This window comes from Cibotium barometz, chromosome 2, assembly GCF_041138505.1.
Source record: "Cibotium barometz isolate CiBa-2024 chromosome 2, ASM4113850v1, whole genome shotgun sequence".
Taxonomy (NCBI): Eukaryota; Viridiplantae; Streptophyta; class Polypodiopsida; order Cyatheales; family Cibotiaceae; genus Cibotium; species Cibotium barometz.
The window spans coordinates 68,086,098-68,108,391 of NC_141047.1; the positions used below are offsets into that span (position 1 = coordinate 68,086,098).

At 43.0% G+C, this 22,294-nt stretch overlaps 1 protein-coding gene across 1 annotated transcript; it reads left to right on the forward strand.

The window, feature by feature from the left end:
- The first annotated feature begins 18,914 nt into the window (after positions 1 to 18,914).
- LOC147641390 (uncharacterized) lies at positions 18,915 to 20,172 on the forward strand. The gene has a single exon (XM_086820952.1). The coding sequence runs from the start codon at positions 19,027 to 19,029 to the stop codon at positions 19,768 to 19,770; it is 744 nt and encodes a 247-aa protein (XP_086677078.1). The 5' UTR covers positions 18,915 to 19,026; the 3' UTR covers positions 19,771 to 20,172.
- Positions 20,173 to 22,294: the final 2,122 nt, after the last annotated feature.

A 22,294-nucleotide genomic window follows, 5' to 3' on the forward strand; every position in this document is an offset into this window, starting at 1 on the left:
AGCTTCCGGTACGGTGGACGAGGGACTAAGGAAGCAGCCTATGAGTGAAGCGCTAGGTGACCTGCGAAGGATCCTAGAGGGTGCTGACCATACAGTGCTCGGGCTCTGGGTCGCCGAAGATACCCACACGTATGTCGTGGAAGATATTGGAACAAGGAATAAGAGTTGTTTTCTAAATTCGGGCATGGATCTGGTTGATTGACCTTGCTGGTCCTTAACGGATGAGTCCATGGCTCTTTTATATGGATCTGTTGGTTGATCTTGCTGATCTTTAACGGAGATTCCATTTTGATTTTTATAAGTGAATATATTGCCGGGTACTATGAGCTAGGAACTATCGAAAAGGCCCCTGAGTGGACAGGTGGTGAGCATTGTTCTGGTTTCCAATGATGCCATAGGTATACCGATGAAGGAAAAATTGGAAATTAGGATTCAACCGGATATTTTGGAGGATTATTATCAGTGATACTATAGTTTCATTAAAAGATTGTTTTAAAGACAGCTGAATCTATGAAAAAGGCAATTTCAAGTGGTGTGACTAGTTTTAAGTTTGCATGACTATCCAGCTAGGGGACCTGGGAACTCTTTTCCTTAGTACCCAGGACAAAATCTAACCAAATTCTTAAATGGATCCCATCACTATAGTGGTTGGGCGGTTGGCTAACCCACGGCACTAGATGGGGTTAGGCTGGACTAATGGATCCCTAAAATGATACTCAATTCTATTATGGTACGATAGATGAAGTAAATCCCGAATAAAAAAATTTATTCTATGGAAAAGAATCAATGGTTGTGCCTCTCAATGAGGAAAAAAGCATTGGTCTCTATGATCCAAGTGCAATCTTTTCCTTGATCTGACTATGGGACTTACGGGTTCGGTCAAATCAGTTCAGTTCAGTTAGTTAAGGCTCTTGACTACGTTAGAGTAAAAATATCCTTGGTGGAATCGCCCGTGTTTTTCAAGGGCGAGGGAAGTTTTTCCGAGTTCGATTTTGGAAGAACCGAGGGATTAGTCTCTTGTCCGGATATACGTGGGCGAGGCCCCGAGTGAGGGACCTTGCCCCGCATGCAAGAAGTGCTACTTTCGCTGCTAGCACCCCAGAATGCATTGCGCGGTAGGGACAGGGATCTTTCAATCACGTTGGAGGCAAAAAACCCCCCATTCAATGACGAATGTCATTTTCTCTCAATCTTCCAAGGCCATCTGGGCTTGATTATAGCCACTAAATCCATCAAGGAAGGAATACATCTCGTGGCCCACCACAACATTGAGGAGTAAAACGGTAAGGGAAATGGATCAGTAACAGTGGCAGCATTCAATTTAATCCACACATACCCATAGCTTCCCGTTCTTCGTTGGCATGATCGAAATAGGGGATAGCCAACTTGCCTTATCAACTGAGTAGATAAATCCCACCTTTAGTAGCTTATCAATTTATTCCTTCACTTGCTTTGCATAATTTGGATTCATCCGGTAATGTTGCTACTAGATTGGAATAGATTCCTAATTCTGATTAATCCGATGTTGGTAAAAGTGGGGGGTCAATCCCCTTCATATCTGTATAATTCCAAGAAAAGACATCCACATATCTCTAAAGCAACCACTGCAGCTCTGCTTTAAGGCTCATACTTAGCTTCGTGCTACTGACCCAAACTGTCCGAGACTATTCGTGTGATCCCAGCTCTATGTGGCTGAAATCTTCACAAAGGCATTGGGTACAAAGAAGCTTTCCAAGTTTAGAAGCTTACTTGGCTTGAGGGGAAGGATGGATAACACACCAAGATGACACCTCCACACTTATCTCACTCGCATGGTTGGTGTAGGGTATAGAGTTGAACTTCAAGGGGGCGAGTGGATATGGATGCCACACCAAGATAACACCTCCACACTTATGCCACTCACATGGTTAGTGAGATCATGGTTAATATGCTGCTAGTGGTTTATAGGCTATCTTATATAGCTATAACATAATTAAAGTCATATAGTCAGGTTCACACTATAGACTTTGTGTGGTTTAGTATTAGAATACCTTTCCTTATTGTGTATATACCTTTCCTTATTGTGTATATACTCTTATTGTATGAACTATTATCTTTATGTTATGTATATACTCTTATATTTCCTTATTGTATGTATCCTTATCTTTATGTTAGTGAAGAAGAAAGAAAACAATTCAACCATCCATCTCCTCTTTTGTGTGTGTGTGTGTGAAGACTTTTTCTCAAGGAGCTCAATCTCACCCTCCCCCCGCATTCTTCTCAACGGGTATGATGGGTGGTTGTGTAGGCATGGCCTCAATACTAGGGGGATCCCCTAGTGTGTTGAAAGGTACCTAACATCAAACGTCAATCCTTGATAAGACTAACACACACAAAACTTGTTAAGAATAACACAAAAAACAAGCATCTATGTGTGTGTGTGTGTGTGTGTGTGTGTGTGTGTGTGTGTGAGGCCATGATTGAAGCACGTTTATAAATGAATAGCTTGAAATGACTTCTTTAAGTCATGATGGTAGTCCACGAGGATAAAATGTTTCCAAATTTCCTTGCAATAATTATCCCGATGGTGGCGAGTAATGACATGATGCTTCAAGTGATCTTTCCACCATAAAAGCATAGCACTTATCAATGCTTCACAAACAAGATGTCATTAAAAATGTTGCTCTAGTAGTGGATTCTAGAGGCCATTCTCATGTCCAATTTGAAATAACCTCACCATTTTTATTAACGTTAAACTTGGGAGGCCTTAGACACTTTAACATTTCTAGAAGCCATTTCTCGCGATCAGTGCATGCATGCATGTTGGCGACCCAAATGGAGAGGGGATGGGTGCAAGAGGCGGTAGAGAATGTCGATGATGGTGGCTGGGGGGACTCAAAGCTCGAGGCTTTTGAGGATATGAAGCAATTGCGAGATGAAGACAATGGGGAGAGGGAGAGAAAGAAAGCTTTGCTTGGATGGGTTGCATAGCGACACTCAATGCACAGATGCAAAGGGTTTAGATGAGAGAACACAATGTATGTATGAAAGTTTCCCCGGAGCTCATTAGGCATCAATGCGCAAACGTAGAGGGTACATATGAAAGTTTTCCCGGAGCTCATTTAGCATCAAGTTGGCCTTTTTTTTATGTGTAGTGTGATTGTGTTTTTCTCTGGCGGCAAGCCCCCTTCTAAGGTTGATATTGGCAAATGACGATGTCTTCCACAACAGGGTAGTCTCTCAGGTTTTTTACCTAGGTAAGGGGTTTTTCAATATTTTATTCACCAAAGGGCAAGCCGTCTCTGAGTTATTTACGAAAGCGCCATTGTTCATGGGGCAAAGACTTGTACATGCTATTCCATTTGACCCTCTCTTTAATGTGAATAAAAGCTTACAAGATGCCTATCCTGTTTGGGTAGAAATAGTAGGCTTGCCTCCTTGGCTTAGACCTGCACTAAGCAAGATTGCATGTTCTCTTGGGCCAATTTTTCACCTTCCAAAATATGAGGCAAGAGGCCGCCAAGCAAACAATGTGTGTATTTCGTGGAATACCATGGTGGAAACCCCTGAAACCCTAGAGATAGATTTAGGGGAGCTGGGAAAGTTGGAGTTGAACTTGAAGTTTGGGACATTTCTAGGTGCCTGGGTGGTGACTTTGGGCATACAGCCAAAAAATGTACATGGGGGTGCATACAAAACTAGCAAGAAAAGAGAGAGAGTTGGGGGAAGCTTGTGGGGAAAGCATACATCCAAAAAATGTACATGGGGGTGCATACAAAACCAGCAAGAAAAGAGAGAGAGTTGGGGGAAGCTTGTGGGGGAAGCTTGTGGGGAAAGCATTGTTAAGCGGAAAGAGACAAGCACAGTGTCACGTGCATCCCACACTTGGATGCCACATGGACATATCTAAACAAGAAGTGAAGGACCTAGAGTGGAAAACTGGTCCAATGTGAGCCCAGTCCGGGGACGAGTTAGCCAGGGTTCCACTCCATGCGTCTGAGGTCAGGTGTGCATTGTCATGCACATGAAGCAGTGCCAGTCCACGCTATGAATCTCCCTCTAGAATGATGTCAGTTGTTATGTATATCTGGTAGGTTACTGGATGCCAGACACCTGTGTAGGCATATAGGTTGTGCATAAAGAGATGGGGCTACCCCAACAAGACTATGCTTGTGGGCTTGGGGGACCCCGAATGTACCCACCAGCAACCATGAGATAGGCTAGGAGAGGCTGTCGACCAACCCTATGGCCATAGGACAACTAGCCGACTGGGCCCCATGCCTTACAAGGGTTGTCCGGCCAGGTGTAGGATAGCCCACACAAGCTATCCAATAGCCCATGGCCCATGCGCAAATGGTCAGGACACTTCACAGAAGTGTGAATACTTTTTCAAGAATTTTATTTCTATTTTAGCCTGTCTCGTGAGCATTATTATGTTGGGCCGCCGACTCCTGTAGAACTGGCCGACTAGATACATGAAGGGGTATAAATACCCAAGTCATGTTTTCAGTCTATTCATCTCATATTTCACAGTGCTACAGCAACTCAAGGGCCCAGACAGCCAAGGGAGAAGCTAACGCAAGGTTGAAGGTTGAAGGTCAAGGGCAGAGATTTATCTCAGCCGAAACAGGTCAAGGATTAGTCTTTCATTTTCAAATTAGCCAAGGGAGAAGCTAACGCAAGGTTGAAGGTGGAAGGTCAAGGGCAGAGATCTATCTCAGCCGAAACAGGTCAAGGATTAGTCTTTTATTTTCAAATTTTGCATCATTCTAATAAAAGCAAATACACCATTCGTGGGCCCTATAGAGGGTATTTGGGACCCAATACTGTGTTCTCTTCTCCCTCTCTTTCTCTCTCTATTTTTTGCACATCTACTTTTAGTTTTGTGTATTATTCTCGTCATGAATGATTGCTAATTTCTGAGCATTGAAGTTACCGATCTACCCCAAAGCTTCTGCGTGTAAGAGTGGTATCAGAGCCTACTTCAAGTGTAAAGATTTAGCAAAAAAAGAAGAAAGAAAAACCCCCAAAAAAAATCGCTCATGTGGTTGGTCCATTGGACCACCCCTTTCGGAGTGACTCCTATCCCTCGAAGAATGGTTGGTTTTCAGCCTCTAGAAGTCTCCCACACACATAGTGGATGGTCAGATTGCGCTTCGGAAAGGTAGTGCATTTTCTTGCTACTATGACGAGCTACGAGGGGATGATAGAGAACAAGAACCTTGGGACCGAAGTGCACCAGGCAGTCCATCTAGGACATCAGGCATGAGTGTACTAGAGATGTTCCAAAAGATGATGCAAACAATCACAGAACAGAGGGTACCAAATTGGAAGAGCAGAAGGCGTAGATACTGGCTCTAGAAGAGCGCACCCATTCTCCAGCTCCTCATTTTCTGTCTCCTCCTCACTCTTCTTCCATTTTCCAAATTCCAGATCCTCTACAAAGGGACCCTTTCGAAGGGTCACGATCGCAGCCAAGTTTGATGCTTGAGTTGCAGAGATGCGTGCAATGGAGATTCGATAACGTGAAGAGGACACCATGCGACGCGTGGAACATGAACGATACCTTGTGGCTTTGGACGCAAGACTGACACCAGTGGCTTCCTCAAGTCATTTTCCCGAGAAAATGAACTTCACTAAGTATAATGGTAAACTTGACCCCACAACTCTTTATTCATGGTTGCATCAATTTGAAGCTTACTTTGCCAAGTTTGAAAAAGTGATACTAATAGGGTGATCTTAGCTAGTTGGTACTTGGAAGGTGAGACCATTCCTTGGTGGACCCAGTGGGCTCATGCCGACACTAGATTAGGTATGGCAACTTATGTTTGGGACAAGTTTGTCCTTGACCTTAAGTAGCAATTTCTACCGCCCCATTACCTTGAGCGACTCAAAGACGAGTTTAGGAGAGCATGTCAAAACGCGTAACCAGTCCTTCAGATTGCTAATAAATTTCAAACTTATGTTTGCAGTTGGGCTAATCTGATATATGGACAAGAAAGGGAAACCCTTAACATGCAAATCCAGTGGGAGGTACGTATGTTTAGGCCAGCCACCTTCGAAGATGCACTCTCGCTCTCACGCAGAGTGATGAAATGAAGCACAATGGTGGAAAGACCAAGAATTCCCCGACTACTTCCAAGGCTAACACCTCGGGGGGAAAAGGCCAAGAATTCCCCGACTACTTCCAAGGCTAACACCTCGGGGGAAAAGGCCAGAACCAGACGGGGTCTTCCCCAGGATAGAGCATAGAAACCTCTAGCTCCAATAATTCGACCAATGCAACCTACTCCAGACCAAAGAGCTCAGGCAGGCAAGACCGGTGGCAAGTTGACGGTGGCAAGTTGAGTGCTGAGGAGATCGCTCAGTATAAGAAGAAGGGTAGGTGTTTCTTTTGTCATACAAAAGGACACACTTCTCAGGAGTGTCCTAAGAAGACTACCACTTCACAGATTGCCACCCCAGCCTCCACGCCTTTTGTGGTGAGCCCAGTTTCCATACAGACCCATGGTTGTCCCTAGTTCTTCAAATCCCAATACTTCGATTGGAGCAATCATTAGCCGAGAGCTCGAAGATAAGTAGAAGGGCGCCCATGACTAGGAGTATGAGCGCAACAAATTGCTCAAGACCTTTGGCTACATAGTGGCCAAAGATTCATTGTCTTGTTTAATAGTGGCAGCACAGAGGATGTGGTCACGAAACAAGCCGCTTCAGCATACCCGTTTTGTCCTGACTTTGGTGGATAAGCAAGTTGAGGGTTTTAGCACAGGCATGATGACAAGTGTCAAGTTTGAAGCTCTAGGTGCTAAATTAGTCATTCAGGGCATAGAGTTTGTGCATGATTTTATGGTTGCCCCTCTTATAGGAGCAGACATAATCTTGGGCATTCAGTTTGGTTTCACAAGTTCCTTCCTGATGTCAAGTGGGACAAGCACACTTTCCAGATCGACCGGAATGTGTCTAACGCCCCAGTGACCATTAAGTGTGAGCCAGGAATCTTGCACTTTCCACTCATAAGCCACTTTGTTGGCAAGCTAAACGAGCAATCAAAAAAGGTGCACATTGTGCGATGATTTACATCTAGACTGCCTAGATGGTGGCCAGTGCTTCTTTCTGAGAAGTATTTGGCTCTCCATGAAAAGTTCCAAAAGATTTTTCTTCGGGACAATATCCCTCCGTAGTTGCCCCCGTCCAGACCAGAGGACCACAAGATCAACCTCCTCTCATATTGCCTTTCCAAGGCAATGGAATCGGATTTGGACTGCCAACTCCAAGAATTATTGTAATATGGCTTCATCCATCCCCATGTGTCACCATTGCAGCACTGATCCTGTTTGTCAAGAAGAAGGATAGGTCTTCTCGATTATATGTCGATTATCCTGCACTCGATAAGCTGACTACTATCAAGAGTAGACTCCTGATGCCTTGAATAGACTATATTCTCAAGAGGCTGAATGGGACTAAGGTGTTCTCAAAACTCAATTTAAATAATGGGTGCCACCAAGTGAGGATTGTTGAGGGGGACATCCCCAAGACACAGGCTTCCGTACAGAACGGGCCCACTATGAATTTGTGGTCATGCCTTTTGGCTTGACAAATGCCCCAGCCATATTCAACTGCATGATGATTGCGGGTGTTCCGAGAATTGATTGGAAAGTGTGTGTTCATATTTCTGGACGACATATTGGTATTTTTAGCTACGGTTGAGCAACATGACATTGATGTGGAGAAAGTCTTGAAGCAACGAGCTCTACGTCAGTGAGAAGAAGTCACAATTTTGTTTATTCGAGGTTCATTACCTTGGATATATAATTAGTGCAGAAGGCATTCGACTTGATCCGGCCAAGGTGGCCGAGATTGTCGATTGGGAAGTATTATAGAATGCTTATGACATCAGATCCTTTGTGGGTATATGCCAGGCATACTCCACCCACATAGACAAGGTTCTGACCTCTCTCGACGAACCTCACACCGATCTACTAAAGGGTGTCAAGACTAAAAGGCAATAGATTTGAATGACTCCATGAGTGTTGGAGGCATTCAAGAACCTCAAGGTGGCTTTGTCAAAAGCACCTTATCTCTAGTGCTTGCGTCGTGGGACGAGCCATTTCCAAGTGATCACCGATGCGAGTAACAATAGAATGGTCATCCAGTAGCTTACATGTCTCATAAGTTACTGCCCGTAGAAAAGAATTACTCAGTCTACGATCGAGAACTCATCGCAGAGTTATTCAGGCCTTGAAACATTGGAAACATTTCCTTTATGGCCGTGACTTTGAGGTTCGCACTGACCATCAGGCATTACACTGGATTCAGACAATGCCAAGTGCACAGTGGAGTGACGACAGCATCGCTAGAGCCAGATATTCTAGCAATTTGGTGGTATGATTGAGTACCTTCCAAGAAAGGCCAATCCAGTGGGGCCAATGCTTTGAGCCACGGAAGGGACAGGCTTACTTTGATTCAGACCACTAGACTCAACCTTGTTTGGACAAGACTAGATGACATGAAGCACACGTATGCAGATTTTGAGGAATTCAGTTCACGGTGGGAATAGGCAATGGATGCCACAGGACCATGCCACTTTTTGATACGCGATGGTTGGCTTTTCTACAAAGGCCGACTGTGTGTCATGAAGTCGTTCAAGGCAGCTCTTCTCCATGACGCCATTACTGGTGGTCATCGGGGCATGAATTCAACTTTGGAGAAGTTAGAATGGCAATATTATTGGCCAAAGATGAGGCGAGATGTGTTTGCACATGTGCAACAATGTGATATTTGTCAAAAGGTGAAAGCTCCTCATGGGAAGAAGATAGGGTTGTTACAATCCTTACCAATTCTTGAGGGACCTTTCCAAGATATATCGATGGATTTTGTCACGAATCTGCCTCCCAGTCCAGGTAAGTGTAATACTCAGTGCTTGACTATAGTTGATAGATTTAGCAAATTTGTTATGCTTATTCCATGTAGGGCCAATGTGACTGCCAAAGATGTCGCCCATTTGTTCATTCGACATTGGTACCCGATTGGCGGGATCCCTAGGACCATAGTGTCAGACCGAGATGCCAAGTTTACCAGTCATTTTTGGAGGGCATTGTTTGATAAATTTGGTACTAAATTGAATTTTTCCATTGCATTTCACCCTCAGGCTGATGGCCAGATAGAAATCTACAACCAGTTGGCCTTTGATGTGCTGAAGTGTTATGTCCACGACCAGCAAGGTAAGTGGGAATTGTATTTGCCTTTAGTTCAAGCTGTTTTGAATGATTCCTTTTCTATAGGTAGGACTCCATATGAAGCAGCGTTTGGAAGACCATTCCAGTCGCTATTGACCAGAACCTCGTCTTCAGTACCTGAAGCGTACTGATTGATAGTCTTACCAAAGGAGATTTTGGAGTCAATAAAAGATAGGTTGGCTAAAGCACAGGAGGCCTACACTCGACAGGCCAACAAATACCAAAGGGATATGAAGTTTTTAGAAGGTGATTGGGTTTATCTTTGGATCATGAAGCAAAGGTTGAAATAGGTGCGATGCCCAAAGTTATCATTCAAGAGCTTTGGACCTTTTCCCATCCAGCCGAAAGATTAACGAGGTTTCAATGAAGTTGAAGCTACCTCCGCCGAGCTGCACTATGTGCACGTGTGTTCCATGTTAGTTGGTTAAAACCATATGCAGGTCCAATCCCTTCAAAAGTGAAAGATGAAGCGGCACTAGATATCATTGATGAAGCTAAAGTGATGGTTCTAGAACAGATCCTTTTGCACCGCTTCATGCATGGCTTAGGCCAAAGACAAAGACAGTTCCTCACAAAGTTTCAGGACCAAGGGACCCATGAAGTGGTATGGCTTGACAAAGAGTTCTTGCACGACTATCTGACTTTATTGATGGACTATTTGGAGGCTATGCAGCTTCCGTCGAGTTAAGCAAAAGGGGATGTCACATGCATTCTGCACTTGGATGCCACGTGGACATATAGGGTGCAAGACCTAGAGTGGAAAATTGGTCCCATATGCAAGCCCCCAGTCTAGGGCAAGTGAGCCAGGGCTCCACTCCATACGTCCGAGGTCAGGTGTGCATTATCCTCCAAATGAAGCAGTGCCAGTCCGCGCTGTGAGTCTCCCTTTGGAATGATGTCAGTTGTTCTATATATCTGGAAGGTTACTGGATGCCAAACAGCTGTGTAGGCATATAGGTTGTGCATATAGAGATGGGGCTACCCCAAGACTATGCATGTGAGCTTGGGGAGGTGTAGACCCACCCCCAAGGGGACAAGAGGCCCCGGCTGTACACCCACCAGCCATGAGATGGGCTAGGCGGGGATGTTGGCCAACCCTATGGCCATAGGACAGCCAGTCGACTAGGCTCTAGGCCTTACAGGGGCTGTCGGCTAGGTGTGGGACCACAACATAGGCTGTCCACCCACAGCAGCCCATGGCCCATGCGCAAATGGTCAGGACACTTTACAGAAGTGTGAATACCTTTTTCAAGCATTTTATTGCTATTTTAGCCAGTCGTTGAGCATTATTATGTTGACCAACTCCTGTAGAACTGGCCGACTGGATACATGATGGGGTATAAATACCCAAGTCCTGTTTTTAGTCTATTCATCTCATATTTCATAACGTGCTGCAGCAACTCAAGGGCCTCGACAACCAAGGGAGAAGCTAACGCAAGGGTGAAGGTTGAAGGTCAAGGGTAGAGATTTATCTCAACCAAAACAAGTCAAGGATCAGTCTTTTATTTTCAGATTTTGCATCATTCTAATAAAAGTAAATACACCATTCGGTGGTGGGGGGCCTACAGAGGGTATTCGGGACCCAATACTATGTCCTCTTCTCCCTCTCTTTCTCTCTCTATTTTTTGCACATCTACTTTCAGTTTTGTGCGTTAATTTCATCGTGGAACGATACGGATTTATGAGCATTAAAGTTACCGATCTACCCCGAAGCTTCCCCGTGTTACACACACAAAGGGGATAAAAGAAGGGAAAGGGAGCCTGGATAAAAACTAAGGGGCAATCCAATCTCAGACAAGCTAAGGATGAGGCAAGAAAAGCTCAAGATTAATAAAGGGGCAGTGAGAGAAACTAGAGGGAGTAACTCCCAAAGCAATCTAAGCCCTCTGTTGTACTCAAATCCTTTTAGCCCTCTAGGGGATGTGGATAGTGGGATTTCCTCTGTACAAAGGTGTAAGTGGCAGGTGGAGGACGCTTGAAAGAGATGCAAAAAGATGCTCCTGGGCAAAGGGGGGCAAAGGGGATGAGGAGGAGGTGGCCATGGTTCTAAAAACAACCTCAACATGAGTAAGTCAACAGAAGTTAGTGGACGCACATGGAATGTTAAAGAGATTAAGGATTAAAAAAAAAACTCTACTTTTTGGGGATCAGGCAAGGATTGGGGGCTTTCTATTAGCTATTCAAGACCATAAGTTATTTGGGCTAAAGTCCTTTAGAAAAGATAGTTTAAAGACTGGATTGTGTTGTATGGGGGAGTGAATGGTGGGTATAGTGGAGTGATGAATATCATTAAAAATAGTTTAAACCCTAATATTGTAGCTAATCATCCTAATGGTAGGTTTTTGGTGGTGGAAAACCAAGTTAATGGAGAAAGGATGTGGGTGGTGAATATCTATGGAGCCCAAAACCATACGATTAGAAGTGGAATGTGGGAATGGATCGCCAATCTTAATATTCAGGGCCACTGTATCCTTCTAGGAGATTTTAACATGGTTGAAAAACAACTAGATAGGTGTGGGGGGAGCACCATATGGGCCAAGACAAGAAGAAGTGGGAGGAATTGAGGGGGAAAATGGGGTTGATTGATGGGTGGGATATGGGTGATTGGGGGTCCTGACCCTAGGCATACTTACTTTAGCTTGCAATACTTAGGTTCATCATCTTGGTTAGATAGAGTATTTCTCAATCATCAAGCAATATGGGTCCCTCATACTTTAAAGATGACAGTTGACTCGAGCACTGCTCTTTCTAACCATATACCCTTGAAAGTGGGAGTGGCACATAACTGACTAGGGAGGCCAAACTGAACAAACTCCCCACAAGGAAACTGAGAGTAACCAATCTACTTCTCAAGGATGAGTTGATTATTAGGTACACTGAGGAGGCGATTGGGAGACTTAAAAACTCAAGGTTCTTGGAGATCTTTTGCTAATGAGATGTAGGGTATAATAAGGGGGGTTGAGAAACTAAGAGCTAAAGAAAGAAGTTAGGAAAGAAGGAGATGGAGTGAGCTGATGGAATCTCTGCATAGAAAGAGACAAAGTGGGGAACTCACAGAAGAAGAAGCTAGTTTGTATCTCAAGTGCCAGATATGCCTGAAATGTGAGGATGAAAAATGTGCTAGGAGAGAGGAAAGTAGGCTAAAATGGAAAACTTTTAACAATAAAAGAAAACCCGACAAACATCTTTTTAGACTGGCTGAGGGGAAAAACTGCAAGGAAGTAATGGGAAGGATTATAGATGAAAATGGGCAAGGGTTTGGGGGGAATTCTCTTGATTACCAAAAGGTGGGTAGAATTTTTAGGATTCCCCCTTAGCCTAAAAGAAGACTGCTCACGCAGAAGGTTTCAAGCTGAAAACAAGTTGTTGGGACTAATCGACAAGTGGCTTGAGAGAGAGATAAATGCTGATGAATGCTGGGTGGCCCTTCTAAAGTTGGGAAGAGAGAAGTCCCCTGGGTGGGATAGATTATCTGTTGAATTCTTTATTGAATTATGGCCATATTTAAAGGACTTGGTTTGGAAAGCGTGCAGAAGAGAAGTTTTCAGCTCTAGTAACTTGGATAAGGATTTTAAGGAGGGACTAGTGAAATTCATCCCCAAACAAACAAGCAGCATGTGACAGGTTCAATCACTGGAGACCCATCACTTTGTTGACTATTATATAAGTTATTGCTCTAAGGATCACCCTTGTTCTTCAAGAAATCATATCCAAGGCAGTTCAAGATATGATAATATATATGCAGCCATGTTGGGGAGGGATGTGGCTTCCCGAGGGATTCACTCTTAGAAAACTTATGATATCATGTGAGTGTACAAGAGGATGGTTTTTTGAAATGAGGCACAAGCTTATAAGGTAGGGGTGAGGCCATGTATTTAGATGAATACTAAATCTTAAATTTAAGTTAGGGGGAAGGGGTCTCAGTAGTACTTACTTTCATGGTGCATGTATGGTAATGATCTAATGATATCAAGAAATGATCACAACATGCTTCAACAATGATTTAAATAGGTTGTGGTGGTGATTTACAGTGATGATTTCCTAGTACTTAACATCTATTTCTTGGTAGCATGCATGAAGTACTTATTCACTAAAATAAGGTTCAAAGTAACATACTTTAATCTAAGGAGAAGGGGTGTGTAAATGCTAGAGAAAAAACATAGATATAAGGAAGGGGGGTGACATAGTAATTTTTTAAGGTATCCTTATAAGGTTAAATAGGGGGTGTTATCATCTTATGAGCATCATATCTAGGGGGTTTTCTTGAGGTTCATGCATGCAGGTGACGTCCCTATTTATTGTGAGTGAATCCCCCAAGTGTGGATTGAGGACACATCAGAAATGCATACTATTGCAACTAGATCTAGAGAAGGCCTATGGCAAGGTGCATTGGCCATTTGTGGATAGGGTGATGGAAATGGGGTTTGGTGTTAGGCTGGCTACTTGCATATACACTCTTACTTTGGGAGGACAGAATGGTGGGGGGATTTGAAGTGAATAGGTCTGTGAGCTAGGGCTGTCCTCTTGCTCCTTTATTGTTTGCTATTTCTTCTCATCGTGTGATAGTGGCCTTGGAAGATGAATATTCAAAAAAGGAAGGGTAACTGGACTGAAACTGAGAAATGATGAGTAGCTGGTGTGATACAATGTTTTGCTGATGACTCATTACTCTTCTTGAAAGCAGATAATGACAATGTGAGACATGCTTTGTCTATTATTCAGGAACTTGCAGAAGCTTCTGGGTCCAAGTGCAATATACATAAGTCTAAGATCATAAGTCTGTTTGAGGATAATGATTTTGACCTCGAGAGATGGGGATGTGAGAATATTAAGAGGGGACAGATTGTTAGTCATCTAGGGATTCCCTTTGGGGGGGTTAAGGTTACAAATAAGCAATTGACTAACTGGGCCCCAGAGAGATTTTGCTTGAAGCTAAAAAATGGGAGGGCATTAGAATTCCATTTCATGACAGGATAGCTATCTGCAATACTATGTTGAATGCCTACATTATGTTCCTATGTCCTGTGCCAGAGTTTGGGAAATGTCACTGGCAGAAGATTATGGGCCCCATAAGGGATTTCTTGTGGAGGAATGGGAGTCCTAATAAGAAAACCTCAGCTTGGCTTGTCTGGGACAAACTATGTTTACCCAAGATTGAAGGACGTATTGCTATTCTGCATTTCCCCTCTCAGACTATAGCAAGGATTGCCTTGCTCCTCCCCAAGTGTCTTCAGCAAGAGGAAATATGGACTAAGATGCTAAGGGAGCTAGTGGAAGAATCTCATATTCACTCAAAAGGCACGTGGCAGTGACTAGGATGGAAGGACAAGTTGTCCTCTTAGGCATCCCTAAAAGTCATAGGATCCCCTTTTGTAGAATGCTAAAAGTCACAAGATCCCCTTTTTGCAAAATGCTATGCAGCAAATGGAAGGAGGCTTTGGGGCTGATGGTCTGAGATGGATGTTGCAGAGCATTAGGAACTTCTTTGTTAAGCTTAGGGATATGGTGGACTCATAAATTCAACCCTCCCGTAGCCCTCCAGTATCCCAGATTAGCTAAAAACTTAAATAATAATGCGCTAAAGAGGCTGGCGGATTGTTGGGATGGGATAATAATGGGTGGAAGGAGTTTGAACAGTTAGAAGAGGAGTTTGGATTGTCTTCTAGGAAAGGGCAATTAGTTAGACAAGTACTGGATGAGGTACAAAAGGGTTGGACATCTATAGCTTTTGATGAATCCTGCTGGATTAAGGATTGGGCTTGGTACAATGGTGTAAAATTGGATGAAGGGGAAACCAAGGATTTGTATAAGGAGTTAAGAAAAAGTGAGACTGTTGGAATAAAAATTGGAGGGTAAACTGGAGCCCACACAAGTGGAGAAGGATATGGAAAGCAATACGGGATCTCAGGTCTTTTTATGGAGGATATGCATGTGGGTCCTACCCATTGGGATCAATTCGCTTTAGAGAAACTTCACTAGTGGATGTTGTTCCAGGTGTAAGGCTGCCCTGGAAGATGGGAAGCATGTCTTTTGGCAGTGCCTTACTATCAAAGGGGCATGGGGCATAATTGGGAAATGGATCTACTACTGTAGCACAAGAATACAAGGCCAGTGGGGGGACTGGATCTTAGGGAGATGGGCAGCCAGTGATGGAGCTATTGATTTAATCTTCAACATAATTAGGTTCTGCTGTCTATGGGAGATATGGAATACTAGAAACTATATATTCTTTCAAAAGAAACCAATCTAGGGTTGGATGTGACAGAGTTTATGCACAAATGTATATACATGTGTTGGTCTGTATACTATGTGAATAAGCTGAATAAGGATGAGATGGTGCAGATACTTCAGGCATTGTAAGTTGGCATAGCTTGACCCTGATATCGGTGACTTTCATGCATACTAGGCAAAACCTAATAGGCTCTCTTTATATTTCAAGGATTTACAAGGCTAGATTTAAAGTCAACAGCTGTGAAGTTTGGGCCCAAGACCAAAGGTGGTACCTCAAAGAGAAGCAAATTGTATACACTTATGTGGCTTTCATTGAGAACCCAATTGGAACCAGACCAGTAGTTAAAATATGGACCAAGAAAGGGGAAGTGTTGGAGAAACAATCTCCCAAAGGTTGCACAACTGAAGCTATGATTGAGGCTTGCATTCAGCTGGGATACCAGATTTCCTAGGGGTAGTCTTCCTTTGTGTTAGAAGATGATAGGTGGACTTGAATATTGAATTTGCTCAACATGGAATGTAGAATTTGAAGAGTATCTTTTGGAGTTGGGTCTGAATGTAAAGATGTAAGGTTGTTTTTGAAAATAAATATATATATAACTATTGTTCTCAAAAAGGAAAAGAAAAAGCAACACTTTTATTATAAACTACTTGAATGAGACACGCATCCAAGTAAAGTTACTGATGTCTAGTCAGCACTTTCTTTTTCCTCAGCTCCTCTAGAGTCTATAGCCACCTCCTCCTCGTGGCTCTTATTGTTGGTCGGAGGTGAAAGCTCCATGATTGGGCTCTCTCGTATATAGTCAATGGTGGCACCTCCGGCTGTCTCGTGATGGGCCTCTCCCTCATTATATTGATGGTGGCCTGAATTTGCTCGACCGTAGCACCCCGCATTGGGGCCGTGAGAACATTGTGAGACTCTCCCCAACAAACACACTATCCTGCCAGACCTGGAGAGGAGAACTGGCATTGTGGATGCATGGAAACAAGAGGAGAAGCAAGGAGAGGAGCAGAGAAGAAGCAAGGAAGGGGAAAAGCAAGAAGAAGCACGGGAGAGAAGGTAAAGACGTAGCTACCAAGGTAAAAACGCAGCTACCAAGGAATCTCGTGGAAAAATTTCAAACTATGAACTCTTCCCACTAAAGACGTAGCTACCAAGGAAACTCGTGGAAAATTTTCAAACTATGAACTCTTGCCACGCAAAACAAAATACCAAAAAAAAGCTTGTGAGTGACATTTTGTGTACATCAATCGTCACTCCTAGAGTAACGTTAAATCGTCGTTATTTGTTTTAAAAAACACTTTTTCGATGTTAAAATGGCCATCATTATTTGTTTAAAACTACCATGGTGACATTATGACCCCCTTTCGTTATAGTGTAAGAGCCTCAATTAGTTGGACTCTCTCTCTCTCTCTCTCTCTCTCTCTCTCAGTCTGTCTTTCTTGTATCCTTGTTTGCGCCTGATTGAGAGACCCCAAGTTTTAAGTCCTATAATCATATGAATCATATGTGGCTACCTCACGTGGCTATAACGTTAGAAGTCTCTTCTCATCTCAACTCTTCCACTTATGCATTTGTATAGCCATATACTTCTCTGACTAGGTCTACCTAGCCTGGCTATAACGTTAGAAGCAAGTGTTCGAAAAAAACCCAAGTTCAATGTAGTTTGCACCTATATATACTTTCAAATTTAAAACTTAAAGGTACAAATGCCTCCAAATTTAGATTTTGAGAAGTTAGAGAACAAAAACCTTCAGATTTCAAGAGTTTCCTTTATAAATAATTTCACAATTTTTAGATGAAGAGTTCCACTTTTTGGGAAGATACTTTTTTCAAACGCTGGTTAGAAGTCTCTTTCTCATCTCAACTCTTCCATTTATGCATTTGTATACCCATATACTTATCTCACCGGGTCTCATAGGCCATGTTTGGTCTCAAAGATGATAAATATGGGTGTCCAATTTTGGGCGGTATTAATTAATTACTTGAGGAGAGGTAACCTTAGATATGCAACAAGAGAAGGCTTACACCTTAGAGCAAGTAATTTTTTTTCAAAAAAAAAAAGAGTATCACGATTGTTCGGAGCACCGACTTTTTGGAGTATTCGATGAAGGGTTTAAAAGTGAGCTCTACCTCGCATTCAAGCTAGGGAAAAGCCCTCACGAAAAGAGAGAGAGAGAGAGAGAGCTGTATACAAGATAGATAGCGAGAGAGAGGATGACAGATTGCTTAACGTTGTGCGAGAGACAGAGAGGGAAAGGGACAAATCGCTTAATGCCGTATGATGAAGATATAAAAAATAAGTGTAATAGAAAAAACATCCCTAAGGTTTAAACATTAGCCTATTTCATTAATTAGTGTTTGCTCGCAAGCCCTAATTAATGAAACAGGCAGTAACCCAAATATGAAACATGGAGTAAGCCAAATCTGTCTTTTGCGCACACACTCTCTCTAAATTCATAAATCCCTAAGGTTTAAACATTAGCCTATTTCATTAATTAGTGTTTGCTCGCAAGCCCTGATTAATGAAACAGGCATTAACCCAAATATGAAACATGGAGTAAGCCAAATATGTCTTTTGCGCACACACACTCTCTCTAAATTCATAATACTCTCTCTCTCTCTCTCTCAATTTAAGTGTTATTGTAGCCAGAAAGAGACCAAGCTAGAGGTGGATCAAACTTTGAGAAGTCAAAGGGAGCCTGCCAAAGGAGCAGTTGAAGAGTATTTTTGTTGAAATAATTTTACAGAAAAACCCTGGACTTTTCAGTTCTTAGAGAAAAAAAAAAACTAATTCAATGAGCGATTTTCAACTCTTTTTTTGAAGTATTTTTCTTCTCTTCTGTTCATGAGCACTTGCCTGTGGATGGCTCTCAGCCTGGGGACAAGGATGCAGGCCTTCTACAAGCACGGTCAATCCTAATCTTCTAACCACAGTAAGCATTAGTGTCTGTATGCGTCAATAATCAACTCGCGTGTTGAGTTTCTTTGTAAAGGGCTATACTGTGTGAGCTTTGAGCATTGAGCAGGGTCCTTGGAAGCCTGTCGGAAGAAGCATGGCGATGTGCTTGACTTTCTGTACACACAGATGGGGCCAATCTAAAGGTGTTTCTGTACAGAGATGGATAAGGGCTTACTTTTTATATACCCACATGGACCGACACGAAAGTGTAGCGTGTAAAACCAACAGTAAAGGGGATAACCACAAAAAAGCTTGGGCGCCAAGACATGATCATTGATGACACTACCCCTTAGGAGTGATGAACGGGTTTAATCAATATAATTTTATTTCTATAATTTTTTCGCTTCCGCCCAAAAAAGCGGTCACCTAATACCGGCCAATTTTGCCGACACAGCTCCGGCCACGTGCGAATTTGCCGGAACCGCCATTCGCGCGCGCGCTCTCTCTCTTTCTTCAAACTGGGAGGATCTTTTTAACCGCCCGCCGAGTCCTTCAAAAACTATGCGTAGCCCGCGCCCAAGTGACCATTTTAGACTCTGCCCAAGCGCCCAAGTGACCATTTTAGACTCTGCCCAAGCGCTCAAGCCCCTTGATCGACCTTTCGCTCAAGGCGCGAAATGCAAGGTGATTCTCAGTCCTCTGTCGCAGAACCCGTCAGCCCAACGACAGCCAAAAGCTATCGTGGAGTTCGCCAGCGCTCATGGGGCAAATGGGTCTCGGAGATCAGACAGCCCCAGAAGAGGTCTCGCATATGGCTGGGCTCCTACCACACGCAGGAAGCCGCCGCCAGAGCATATGACACTGCCCTTTTCTACCTCAGAGGACCCTCTGCCCGCTTCAATTTCCCAGACTCCCCCCCTCGAGTCCCACTTTCCCATAGCTACCCTGCACTGTCCCCCAAGTCAATCCAAAGGGCTGCTCTAGAAGAAGGCGCAAAGCATGACAGAATTCATACTGGCTCTTTTGATGCAAGCTCTGGCCTAGAAGATAGCACAAAACATGTCAAAAATCTTACCAGCTCTGCAGATACAACTGGATATGGCTGCTCATCATCTAGCTATGAAGCCTCCTTTGCCTCTACGATCACTTCGGCCCCAGCTAGTGCAGAGGACTTTAACGGATATGGCAGAATACACGGTAGTACTTCACGATCTGCTTCAATTGCCTCCACACCCACTATCACTTCAGAACCCCCAATTGGAAGCTTAGATAATTCAAATGTTCTATCTAGGGACTCTCAGTTGCTCAGATCTCCTTGTGAAACATTGATTCATCACGAGGGTGAGGCTAGTAAGCTAGACTATGATTTATCTGAGCTCGAGGCTTTGTGGTTCAAGTCGGATGTTGGGCGGCCACTCTAGGCCATGCTCTTAAAGGCTCCATGGTTGTTGAAAGCAATTACACCTAGGTGGTCCAAGGCGTGTAGCGGAATATCTTATATGGCTTGCCAACTATTATTATTAAAGTTGGAAACAGGTTCATGGTTAGAAAAACACATTTTATAGCATATGTGTTATTTATTGAAATAAAAAATATTAATTATAATTGGTGAGAGTTTCTAAATCATGAGACGATGTAGTATTCTATGGTAGTGATGTGTGTAAACACACTTAGGATCGTCGAGGCGTTTTTTTTTTCACTAGGAGGTTTTTCTCTCATGTGTATGTACACCCTCTTATCTACTCATTTTGGGGTGTGTACTTATCTTTTGTATCTGACACACATTTATTCATTCTAATCTAGTGAGTTTGTGTGCTCTTAAGCTTCTTTATCTTGTGTGTGTGCATTGTTGCAACCCTAACCCTAATTCCAACAATTGGTATCAGAGCTAGTTTCCTTGACACTTGATGTAGTAGTTTACTTTCTTTTTCGCGACTCTGTTTTTTTGTCTCCGATTGAGATACTCTCTTAGGAGACGAAGGTGTATACTAAAGTATGTTGTATACAAAGTATACAACGTATACAAAGTATACAAAATTTTTGGGGTCCACGGTACGATTCGGACGCGTTCCAAGCACGTTTTGGGCATTGCAAGGTTTTTGCAGACGTTCTGAAGAGGCGTCATTTTGGATTGGTTATACTCAATTTTGGGTGTTTGGGTTATGTAGTGACAATGATTTGGTGTGCAGCAGCATCTATAGTGTCTTCAATATCTACCATCATGCTTTCGCCAGTAACACTCTATTCTTTACTATGTGTTAATTTGCCTCCTTCTTTGCGACTCTGTTTTTTTATCTCCGATTGAGATACTCTCTTAGGAGACGAAGGTGTATACTATAGTATAATGTATACATAGTATACAACGTATACAAAGTATACAAAATTTTTGGGATCCACGGTACGATTCGGACGCGTTTCAAGCACGTTTTGGGCATCGCAAGGTTTTTGCAGACGTTCTGAAGAGGCGTCATTTTGGATTGGTTCTACTCGATTTTGGGTGTTTGGGTTGTGTAGTGACAATGATTTGGTGTGCAGCAGCATCTATAGTGTCTTCAACAACATCTACCATCATGCTTTCGCCATTAACACTCTATTCTCTACTATGTGTTAATTTTCATACACTGTACAGGTGATTCAGTCAAGTGGTAGCCATCCAAGGTTGTATTCAATGGATACTGAGTACTTACAGTGTGTTGAAAGATTTTGCATTTGGTAGAAAGTCATGGCTGGCAATAGTGATGTATTCAACATGTTGTCTGCTCTGAGGACAAACTTGATGGGGACTAACTACCCATTGTGGTCCTATATGATGAGGCATGTATTGGTTGCTCAAGGCCTTTGGAATGTAGTCAGGTACATCTGAAGTAGAAACTGATATAGATGTGGCTCTTTCACATGCATCACCAGTGCCTCCCACTGTTGCTCAAACGAGATGGGATGGAAGAGATGCACATGCACGTGCATTGCTTGCACTTTTTGTGAAGCGAAGCATTATTCCTCATATTCGGTCATATAAGACTTCAAAACAAGCATGGGATACACTCGCTGCATTATACCAGGGACGCAATGAAGCACGTGTTGCATATCTACGCAAACAATTAGAGTCTGAGCACATGAATGAGGGAGACTCAATGGATAGCTTCTTGACCAAGATCAAAGATTTTAAGGAGCAGCTTGCTAGTGTGGATAAGATATATCCTAATAGTACATTGGTGTCCACAATTCTCAATGCATTGTTGGATTCTTATCAGAGTTTTACCTCTACCCTTAGACTCATGATGAAGGAAAATCCAAATGTCCTTACATTTGATAAGCTGGTTTCAGTACTCTTGCAAGAAGAGCAGTCTAAGTAAAACAGATCTAATACGCGAGTTGGTGGCCAAACTTTTGTTGCCAATCAGAATGGCAAAGGTAAAGCTTCTTCGCATGGTGGCTATAAGCCAAAATCAGAATCCTTAGGTAAGGATACAGAGAAAGAAGGTGATAAGTCTAAAAAGAAGAGCAAGTGTCACTATTGCAGGAAACCAGGGCACTACATACATGAGTGCAAGAAAAGGCTAGAGAAGGAGAAAAAGAAAGAATCGGGCATGGTTGTGACTGATGCATCTGCACCAAGTGTAGAGAAGAAGGAATCTGCAAGTTTTGCTCAAGATGATTGGGCATGGACTGTACATTGCAGTTATGACCCTTCTGTTCATGATGTATGCATGTCAGTGGCAAAATCGGATCCTTCGTACTTTGACAATGGTGCTAGTAAGCACATTAGTTCACAAAAAGGTTTGTTCTCATCTATGGAATCTGTCCCAAGTGCAGGAACCGTCACATCTGCAAATGGTTCCTCATACCCTGTCAAAAGAGTTGGTAAAGTTATGCTAACTACTGCAAATGGGAGTGCATGTACTCTTTTGAAAGTTTTATATGTGCCAAGCGTTAATAAGAAGAACT